Genomic DNA, 11582 nt, shown 5'->3' with positions numbered 1-11582 from the left:
GCACTAAGGGTTTTAGATAATGGAGAAGATCCTGGATTTGATCAGTTCTAGTAGTAAGTACAGCATCCAAGAAGGAGCACATCCCTAAAATCAGTGGCAAGTCCATGGTGTACGTGCACTGAATTCTAAAATGGTCTCATCAAGTCATAGGACACTAGTCAGTTGTAAGGCTAACTAAGAGAAGATTAATGTTCACATTTTCACAGTATTCAGAATTTGAAGTTTTTGTGAAAAAAGGCTATAGAGTAGTATATAATTTTATGCAAGGTGATCAGAGGCTGACCCATGGTCATCATATCTGGTAGATATTTCAGCTTATTCAACATTTAGGTAAGTAATTACTAGTATACAAGGTACAAGGTGTGCAGTCAGTCTAGATGCCAACCCTAATATTGTTTGAGAGGTAGCTGGAGAACCATGATATAGTAACGCTTGAGAGGTTAAGAGAGGCAAGTTTGGATAGTAGTAGTCTATGGGAAACAGTATCAAAAGCTTTTGATAGTTCAAGGAACAGACAAGAAATTTATTTATTGTTATCACGTGGTAAGGCGATAGTATTGATGAAGGATGTCAGAGCAGTAGTAGTACTGTGCTTTGGCCAAAAGCCATGTTGTGTGGGGGTCAGAAGATTTTCTTGGAAAATATGATTAAGAAGCTGTGTGTGGATACATTTTTCAAGGATTTTAGACAGGGGGGATAAGATGGAAATAGGTCTGAAGTTAGAGGGGTCATTTGAAGTACCACCTTTGTGTAATGGGATAACAAAGAATTATTTTCCAGATGTCAGGTACAGAGCATTCCTTGATAGATCTGTTGGTTAATACAGAGATAGGGAAAGCAATAGAATTAGCAGCTAGTTCTAGGAAATGAGGAGGTAAGTTGTCAACTGATGGAGTGCATGTTTTTAGTTTTGTCAGAAGTGATTTAATATAGGATGTGGGGACAGGTTTAAGGGTAAAGGTGGTTAAACTAGTGATTTGTGGTGAGGAGTAGTTTGCAGTAGCAGTATTTGTTTTGTGTGTAGCCTTTATCTTCAATGCTGTGCTTTCAAATACTGCATGCCTTTGGTTGGCAGGCAAAATCAGAAGTGAATTTGTAGAGTACTCTATGAGGAAGTCTCTTACCCACTTAATGGTGACTCTGAAACTGATGAGAGTTGTCAGTCTGCTGTGCGTTTTGTCTGACACAGTAATGTTCAGATTTTTAGATGTTATGGTGTTGCATATACTTATTTTTTTTTCACAAGCACTTTCATATTGCAAGTACTGAAGCATTTGCTTGGTTTTGCTGTTTTAAGTATGTATTTCACACAGGATGACTGCCAGTACTGTTTAGTGTAGACATCACAGATGAAGTTTGTGTCTAGCCACAGTGATCCTTAATGCAACAGAAGAAAAAAAATATTTTTTTATGAAAGCCATAAATTACTTGGTGACAAGAGTTAGTCTGTGGAAGGTGTAGAAAACTTGTATGTTTTCCATTAAAGCATTATAAAAGCCATCCTTTTGTATCCTCTCTTTTGAGTTTTTCAGTTAATCAATAAAGACCGGTTTATGTGAAGTGTTTAGTTCTTATGGTGAAGGTGAAAAAAGATAGAATTGACTGACAAAGCAGACTAACATTCTTGCTTTATACAGTTATTGTTTAAAGATGTTTTGAGCTATGAATTAGTTACATGCATTGAACATTAACCATTTCAAATGTTGGGACCCACTATAGTGAATCCTGAAGTACGGAGACTAAATGGACAAAAAAACTGACTTATATATACTAAGTCTGAGATGGCTCTTTCTCGGAATATTCCCTTTTCCTGAGGTGTGGCAATGTCGGAGTTGGTATATGTAAGTTTGGTGTGTTGGAGGCTTGCCCCCCTGCAAAAAAAAGTTTAAAGGAGAAGAGCAGTTTTCAAGGTTTGCTCTTTTCCTGTCAGTTCAATCTTTTTTCAGGTTGTGAGCACTTAGCGTTTTGAGTGTCGACATTTCAGTAGGGAGCCTGCAATGAAGAGACAGACGTTTAAGACTTCATAAGTAAAATGGTTGGTGACCTCACATTTCTTTTATCCTTTTGTATGTAGCTTGCAAGACCTTTATCCATGGTACCCAACATTCCAGGAATTCCAGGTCCACCAGTAACAAACCTCAGTCCAACCTCACCTCCCTGCTTCCCTATACAGTCTGAGGCAAAAATGGTGAGTTTTTACCAGCTTGGTCGTAATGTTTGCTGTTTTTGTGGAAGTTTTTTTTTTTTTTTTGATACAATGCCTGCAGTGGTGTTTTTTTGCTTGACTTCCACTTTCTTCATAGTAGTCTTTAAGAAAATAAAGTGTTAAATGTGTTTATGCTGTGTGACATTTTATTTATTTGTCTTTGTTAACTTGGTTCATTCCTGCTGAATTAAGCAGGGAAGAAAGCAGTACAGTACAAAAGTAGCAATAGTTTGTTAGTCTGTCCAGTTAGCCTCACCAGTGTCTCTGCAGTTTGCAGGCAAAACGTGGACTGCCTAAGTTCCAGATAGATACAGGCAGCTGCAAAGAAAAGAGGGTCTCTCTTCTTTGCAGATGGCTCTGATTAAGTCCTAAAATGAAAGGGGACAAAACTGCTTTACCGACTTTAAGGAATAACAATTTGAAATACGATGATATTCATGTTTCACTGTTGCAGTCATCACATTTGGGTTATCTGCCTGCAGGTAGCCCTCAGCTGGCCTGAATACCAGAGTCTTGTGAAGGAACAAAACTTGCCAGATCATGTTAAAGCCAAACTACTGGATGCACCCTTAAACCAAGACCGCCTTTTTGTCAACAAAGCAGAAGTCCTTAAAATAATGGAGGAAAAAGTACAGCCACCTAGATTCAGTAGGCATTGGCCTTCAAAGAACTGGTCCATGTTTATCGTGTTTCACTGTTGCAGTCATTACTCTTGGGTTATCCTGCTGGCAGGCTACCCGCAGTCGGCCTGAATTCCAAAGTCCTGGTCCGGCGTCGGTTGCTGTCGCCTCTTCCCTGACGTCAGTGCGCCAGGGGTATAAAAGATGTAGCAGATGCCATTTTCTTCAGTCTTTCTTGCCACACAGTGCCCGAAGCAGAAGAAGTTCGCAAGTGCCGGTCGGCCGACTCCTGAGATTTTCGTTTTCGAATTTCAGATCCGAAGTCTTCATTTAAAGCCAAGTTACCCCATTGGGGAAACTTTTTTCTTGCTCCAGACCAATGTCAGAAAAAGTTAAAAATTGTATTTCTTGTGGGAAGCAAATACCTCATAAGGACTTCCATTCTTATTGTATTCCTTGCCTAGGCCCTGTTCACGACATTGCTAATTGCAGGTTTTGTGCTAAATTCAACCAACGCACTATTAAGCGTCGGTACAATTTTGCATTTCATTACTTTGGCCGGAGATTTAATTACACAATGTCGTCGGATAGCCAACCGACTACCGCAATTCACAAGAAAGGCAAGGAAAAGGAAAAGGACAGGCATCCGAGGTCCAAAACTGACGACGAGGCTTCTTCTAAGCCTGTCGCCGGTTCTCAGTGAGGCGCTTTCGCAGCCCCTGACGCCCGCTACCTCAGAGCCGCAGGCCGCTTCCGACTCCCACGTGGAGCAGACTAGGCCTCTGGAAACTCAAGGTATTGGACACTTGGAAAATATTCCCTCAGATGGGTCCACAGCTGCTGAGCAGGCATCGGCTTCTGAGGGTGTTTTCAGGCCTACACAGTTATATATAAAACCGACTACAGCTTCAAAGGCAAAGATTAAAGCACCACTAACGACAAAGAAACAAGTGCAGCAAGCCCATGGACAGGCCTCCATGCCTAAAAAACAGATGCTCAAGATGGCCGAAGACCTAAGTGCTTTGATCAGGGGTTCCCATCCCACTCCTGATAAGAGGCCTAGGCAAGAGACATAATATGAATCTTCAGATCAGGTTTCCATTTCCTCTGACTCCTCTTCTGAACAGGAATACTCTTTCTCTCCCTATGACGATTCCGATGCTGAAGAATCTATCCCTTCAGCCTCCCCTCCTGAGGGATTATTCTTTTGGGGAAACCCTGCATACCATGAGGGAGCACTTTCACTGGGAAAGCCAAGACTACTCAGAATCTAAGAAAAGGCTCAGAGACTTTCTTTTACTACCTCAGCACAGGCCTCTTGCTATTCCTCCTGTTTTAGACATTGTAGATGATGTATTTTCAGAGTCCGACCTGTCTCCTGACTTTACCCCCTGCACCTGTTAAGCCAGATAGATACTACAGGATTCCAGATTCATATAAATTTCTTTATAAAAACCCTGCTGCTGACCCAGAAACTATTTCTCAGGGTCCCAAAGGGGTCAAGGCTTCCTCTGCATAAAACCCTATCCCCTCTGATAGGGATTCAAGGGCACTGGACAGATGTGGGAAAAAGGTTTACACTTCTGCTACCTTGGCTGTGAGGGCTTTAAATTGTCAATTTCATATACTTAAATATCAGCAATACTTAATGTCACTGCTTAAACAGAAAATGTTAACAAATTCTGAATGTGCAGAAAACAAGGAAATGCAGGATTTATTGCATGCAACTGAACAACTGAACAAGTGGGAAAACATACTTTGCAATATGGTTTTGATTCTCTGGAGGCCTCTTGCAGGGCCGCTGTTACGGGTTCTGTCATTAAGCAGCATGCTTGGTTAAAGGAACAGAATCTGCCTGATCATGTTAAAGCAAAATTATTAGATGCTCCATTACAGCATGATACTTTGTTTGGTGTTAAAGCAGAAGAGGTGTTGAAGAAAATGGAGGACAAAGTGAAATCTATGCAGACAGTTAAGGATTTCTTACAGGTGCAGCCACCCAGATTTAGCATGAACTGGCCTACAAAAAATTGGTCATTTCCATTGTCAGACAGGCCACAAAGAGGCAGATACAGACGGCCCGGAGGCAGATCCCATCCCCAAGGCTCATACAGGCCTAAACAATGGGGTGCTTCTACCTCCAAAAGCGGAGAAGACAAATCACAGCCATACAGGAAACAGTCCCAATAACTTTCCTCTGCCAGCACCAAGCACTTATCTTTTGGCAGCCCCCTTAGGGGGAAAACTAGCACTTTTTTCACAAAATTGGCACATGATCACCCAGGACAAATGGGTCTTGAACATAGTGTCTCAGGGCTACAGGTTCCATTTTCACACCCTGCCAAGGGCAAAAGGTAGGCCAGACCTGCCACACAATCAATGGGTAGAGGCACAAAAGCAAGTCTCATCCCTCATGGACATGAGGGTCATTCAGCAAGTACCACAGCAAGAGCAGGGACAAGGATTTTACTCAAGACTTTTCTTGGTACCCAGAAAGGACAAAGCCTGGAGACCAATACTGCACCTGTCTATTCTAAACACATTTCTGGACGTTCCAAAATTCAAAATGCTGACTCTGCAGCAGCTTCTGCCCATGCTGGGCAAGAAGGCTTCGCTTGTAACTTTGGACCTAAAAGAGGCATACCTGCATGTCCCAATCAGGCAATCTTGCAGAAGATACCTCAGATTCATAGCTGGCTCAATGCACTACCAATTCTCTGCACTGCCCTTTGGCTTATCTACTGTGCCCAGGGTCTTTACAAAATGCCTGGCACCAGTAATTGCATTTTGCAGACAAAGAGGAATTCAGATATATCCTTACTTGGACGACTGCCTTATTCAAGCAGGGAAAAAAGACATTCTACTAAAGCATCTGGCGTTTGTAAAAAGATTACTAATTTGCCTAGGGTACACAGTAAACAAAAAGAAATCAAAACTAGTACCCTCTCAAGAGATAATATTCCTGGGTGCAAGCTTAAATACAACTGTCCAGATGGCTTATCTCATGCCAGACAAACAAAGGCAACTGACTTCTTACTTCAAAATGTTGGCAACAAAAGACCCAGTTATCTGCAAGTAAAATTCTGCAGGCTTTGGGCTTCATGGCATCCTGCATTCTGTTAATTCCATATGCCAGATTGCATATGAGGAAACTACAATGCTATCTAAAAAGTGTTTGGGCTCAACATTGCCACAGCCTGGAAACATTAATTACCATCATTCCCTGCCTGCAACAGGAGTTTCGATGGTGGGCACAGGCCTGTCACCACAACAAGGGACAGCCATTCACTTTACCCACAGCCAGGCAGACACCAACAACGAATGCATCAGATTATGCCTGGGGGGCCCACATGGCAGGAAAATGTATTCAGGGCACATTGCCCGCAAGCCAGATGCATCTTCATATCAATCAAAAAGAGATGCTAGCTGTTCAGAATGCCCTGACAGCTTTTAAGGATCTACTTCATCCAGGACAACTACTGATAAATACGGACAATACTACAGTCATGTGGTACATAAACAAGCAGGGAGGCACACATTCCTACCCCCTCTGCAAACAAGCCATGACTTTGTGGGACACAGCATTGACTTATCAAGTTCACCTGCAAGCACAATTCCTGCCAGGAAAGATAAATACCCTGGCAGACGAACTAAGCAGAAAACTCATGGATCCCCACGAGTGGAAACTGGATCCACAAGTCTTCAGCATGATAACAAGGAAATGGGGATGCCCAGACATAGATCTATTAGCCTCCCCACAGAACTGCCAACTACAGAGATTCTGCACAAGGACTTATCACAAGCAAGCATGGAAAGTGGATGCCTTATCCTTCAGCTGGAAAAACCTAACAGTATATCCCTTTCCTCCACTGCCTCTCCTCCCCAAGGTACTCCTAAAGGTCAGACAAGAGAAGCCAAAAATGATACTGATTGCCCCAGACTGGCCACGCCAGCACTGGTACCCAATCCTAAAGAACTTGTCTCAAGGTCCAGCCTGGACATTGCCTCAGATTTCTCACTTACTGACCCAACAAAACAATCAGATCCTGCACAGCCAACTCAGGACCTTAAATCTGGCAGCATGGCGGATAATGTAGCCATTCAGAACACTCCTCTCTCCAAAGCTGTGATGGATGTTATTTTGAAGGCCAGGAGGCCCAGTACCAGAAAATCTTTTGCAGAAAAATGGAAGAGATTCTGTGCTTGGAACCAGTCACAAGGAATTGACACGTTTGTGCCAAATATTCCTCAGATTTTACAATACTTAACTGAGATGCTGGACAAAGGCCTATCCTTTTCATCAATTAAGATCCATGCCTCTGCCATTTCAGCCCATTACCATATAGAACCACCTATCTTTTCTCATCCTTTAATAAGGCAGTACCTCAGAGGGGCCAAAAACATAAGACCTCCAAGGAGAGCACCAATACCTGCATGGGACCGCAATTATGTCTTGGAAAAACTCACACTGCCTCCTTTTGAGCCAGCTTCAACAGCTGATATAAAATTCTTATCCTGGAAAACAGTTCTGCTCCTAGCAATAACCTCTGCAAGACGAGTCTCGGAGTTACAGGCACTCATGGCTGTGGAACCTTTTATCATTTTCCATCTAGATAGGGTTTCTCTGAGGACAAACCCGACATTTATGCCTAAGGTGGTGTCCAGTGTGGCCCTTAACCAAACCATTCACTTACCTACCTTTTATCCAAACCCACAGAACAAGGGTGAGAGACTTCTGCATTCTTTGGACATACACAGACAGTTACGCTTCTACTTGGACAGAACTAAAGCTTTCAGAAAGACTGAGCAACTTTTAGAGGCATATGCTGCAGGATCACAAGGAAAGGCTATTTCAAAACAGACTATTTCAATATGGATAGGCCATTGCATTCATTTCTGCTACTCACAACATGGCAAATCAGTGCCTAAGGGCATTAGGCCACATTCAACCTGAGCAGCAGCCTTCCTCAGAGGAGTACCAACCAAAGACATCTTAGAGGCTGCAACTTGGAGTTCAGTGCACACTTTTACAAAGCACTACCACTTACCTCTCTACTCTAAATCCAGAGCAGGCTTTGCCACTGCAGTTCTGCAGGGCCTCTTAGCTTCTCCTAATCCTGTTTAGACCAGCCACCCACCCTCAGCTTTGGGATTCAACCCAAGAGGTAATGACTGCAGCAGTGAAACACGATGAACATAGTACAGTTGTGTACCTACCATAAATGTAGATGTTCGAGTGTATTCACTGTTGCAGTCCAGGTTACCCTCCCACCATCCCCCTTTCTTTTGCTGGGTCTTATCTGTACTTCTCTATTCTATACAACCTATGTGATGTATTTGCTTGTAGATGAAGGAAATATTTACTTTCGTGCATGCATGTTTATTGGCATATTTTTTTTAGCCTACCCTTTTGGGGGCACCTGACATATGGGGCAAGAAAAACTGAAGAAAATGACGTCGGCTGCATCTTTTATACCCCTGGCGCACTGACGCCAGGGATGAGGCGACAGCAACTGACGCCGGACCAGGACTTTGGAATTCAGGCCGACTGCGGGTAGCCTGCCAGCAGGATAACCCAAGAGTAATGACTGCAACAGTGAATACACTCGAACATCTACATTTATGGTAGGTACACAACTGTACTTTTCCAGTCCCTTCCAGGCCCTTCTCAGTCCAAACCCAGGAGTAGCAGACCACCAAGACTTCAGTCTCAGACTATGCACAGATCTAAACAGTGGGGGGGTCTCCCACTCCCAAAGCAGGGAGTAGTAAGCCACCCCCCTATGGAAAATTTGCAGAATGACTTATCCTTAACTCTTCCAAGCCTTGCTCAACTACTTGCTCCTTTAGGAGGAAAGCTCACCCTTCATACAAGAAACTGGGAATTCATTACCCAAGACAAATGGGTTTTAAACATGGTTTCCCCTAGGATACAGATTCCACTTTCATTCACTCCCACCCCCAAGTGGATGGCCAGACCTCCCCCCAAACCAGTGGGCGGAGCCCCAAAAATAAGTCTTCTCTCTCCTCAGCATCAAGGCTATTCAACCTGGCCCAGCAGAACAAAGGGGACAAGGTTTATATTCAAGACTGTTCCTGGTTCCCAGAAAAGAAAACTTCTGGCGTCCTATCCTGGACCTGTCTATCCTCAACACCTTTCTGGTGGTTACAAAATTCAAAATGCTAACTCTTCAACAGCTTCTTCCTGTGCTAGCCAAGGATGCCTGGCTGGCAACCCTAGATTTAAAAGAAGCTTATCTGCACTTCCCAATCAGGGGATCTTGCAGGAAATACGTACGCTTCAGGGCAGGCTCCATGCATCAGTTCTCTGCACTTCCCTTTGGCTTATCTACTGCGCCCAGGGTATTCACAAAGTGCCTATCTCCAGCCATTGCATTTTGCAGGTAGAGAAATATTCAGATTTACTCTTATTTGTATGACTGCCTGATTCAGACAGAGAGTTAGGACTTGCTATTACAGCACCCGGCATTTGTAAAGCGACTTCTAGCTTCACTGGGATACACCATCCACGAAAATAAATCACACCTATTACCCTGCCAACAGATTGTATTCCTGGGAGCAAGCTTTAACACAGCTTCCCAGATGGCATTCCTCACTGCAGAGAAACAAGCTTATTTGACAACCTACTTCAACCTACCGGCCACAAAAACCCAGCTATCTGCAAGGAAAATCCTGCAAGCCCTGGGGTTCATGCCCTCTTGCATTCTGCTAATTCCATATGCAAGACTGCATATGAGGAAACTTAAGTGGTATCTAAAAAGTCTATGGTGTCAACATTCTCAGGACCTGGAAACGATGATTCCTATCATTTCTTGCCTAAGGGCAGAGTTCCTTTGGTGGGCAGAGGCCTTCTACCACAACAAGGGACTCCCTTTCACTCTACCCCCTGCTGCCCAAACCCTAACAACAGACCCATCAGACTATGCATGGGGGGCTCACTTGGCAGGACAGTGCATTCAGGGCAAATGGAACCCAATACAGATGCACCTGCATATCAATCAAAAAGAAATGTTAGCTGTACAGAATGCTCTGACAGCCTTCAAAGACCTTATTCTTCCAGGACAACTATTGGTAAAGACAGACAACACCACAGTTATGTGATACATAAACAAGCAGGGGGGAACCCATTCCTACCCACTCCGCAGACTAGCCATGGCTCTGTGGAACACAGCCATGAGCAACCAAGTGAACCTACAAGCTCAATTCCTGCCGGGCAAACTAAATTCACTGCCAGGCGACTTAAGCAGAAATCTCATGGATCCACATGAATGGAAACTGGAACCCAAAATATTCACGCTCTTGAGGAACAAATGGGGGACACCAGAGGTAGAACTGTTTGCCTCCCCTCAGAACTACCAGTTGAACAAATACTGCACCAGAACTCCCCACAGTCAAGCTTGGAAAGTGGATGTGCCCGGTCCTTTACCTGGGAAGGCCTCTTAGTTTATGCCTCCCTCCCCCTTGCCTCTCCTCTCAAAGGTCCTTCTAAAGATCAAACAGGACAAGCCAAAAACAATATTGATTGCACTGGACTGGCCACGCCAGCACTGGTACTCCCTTTTGCGCAGTATAACAATGCTACAACCATGGTACCTGCCTCAGACCCCTTCCCTGCTGTCCCAGCAGGTGGGCCAGATTCTGCACCCTCAGCTTCAACACTGAACCTTGCAGCCTGGCTAATTCCCTGAGCTCACCTCTAGCAACCCTCAGTAAGCAGGTGCTAGATGTCATTCTTGAGGCAAGGAGGCCTAGTACTAGAAAATCCTATTCAGAAAAGTGGAAAAGGTACTGTTCCTGGAGCCATTCTCAGGGGATGGGCACAACGGTGCCCAGCTTACCTCATATTCTAGATTATTTAGCAGAAATGCTCCACAAGGGCCTATTTTTCACTTCAATTAAGATTCATGCCTCAGCCATATCAGCTCATTATAATACTGAGCCACCCCTCTTCTCTCATCCACTACTACAAGAATTCCTTAGAGGGGCCAAAAATTTAAGACCTCCCCCCAGGAGAGCCCCCACTCCAGCCTGGGACCTTAACTTTGTGTTGGAAAAACTTACTCTTCCCCCTTTTGAACCAGCAGCTATAGCAGAGTTGAAATTCCTTTCTTGGAAAACAGCTTTACTTCTAGCTATCACTTCTCCAAGAAGAGTGAACTGCAGGCCCTTATGGCAGTGGAACCCTTCATTATCTTCCATGCGTATAGGGTTTCCCTCAGGACTAATCCATCATTTATGCCCAAGGTGGTGTCTAGTATGGCTCTGAGCCAGTCCATTAATTTGCCTACTTTTTCCCTAATCCCCAGAATAAAGGGAAAAGGATACTGCATTCCCTGGATGTGCACAGACAGCTTTGATTCTGTTTGGACAGGACTAAGCCTCTCAGAAAATCTGACCAGCTGCTAGTCAGCTTTGCTGCAGGGGCAGAAGGGAAGGCCATTTCAAAGCAAACCATTTCCAAATGGATAGCACATTGCATCCATTTCTGCTACAAGCACCATGGAAAACCTACTCCACAGGGGATAAGAACACATTCCACCAGGGCTGCATCTTCCTCGTCTGCATTTCTCAGAGGAGTTCCTACCAGGGACTTCCTGGAAGCTGCAACCTGGAGCTCTCTACATACTTTCACCAAACAGTACCACTTGCCAATTATTTCTAAATCCAGAGCTGGATTTGCCACAGCAGTCTTACAGGGCCTGATTGCTAGCCCTAATGCTCTTTAACTACCTCCA

The 11582-nt window shown here is 44.1% G+C and overlaps 1 protein-coding gene across 4 annotated transcripts in view; it reads left to right on the top strand.

Moving 5' to 3' along the window:
- The window catches only part of LOC122811822 (cyclic AMP-dependent transcription factor ATF-7-like), a 2228331-nt gene that overhangs the window by 1809559 nt on the left and 407190 nt on the right, over positions 1 to 11582 (top strand). For all 4 annotated transcript variants that reach the window (XM_044083930.1, XM_044083931.1, XM_044083929.1 and 1 more), the window contains one exon: positions 2075 to 2188. In XM_044083930.1, the coding sequence (XP_043939865.1) occupies positions 2075 to 2188 (114 nt within the window). The remainder of the gene's footprint in view (positions 1 to 2074; positions 2189 to 11582) is intronic.

This window comes from Protopterus annectens, chromosome 9.part0 (genome assembly GCF_019279795.1).
Source record: "Protopterus annectens isolate FY-2018-M chromosome 9.part0, PAN1.0, whole genome shotgun sequence".
NCBI lineage: Eukaryota > Metazoa > Chordata > Ceratodontiformes > Protopteridae > Protopterus > Protopterus annectens.
The sequence above is the reverse complement of the archived record's forward strand: the minus strand, read 5'-3'. Positions and strand labels throughout refer to the sequence as shown.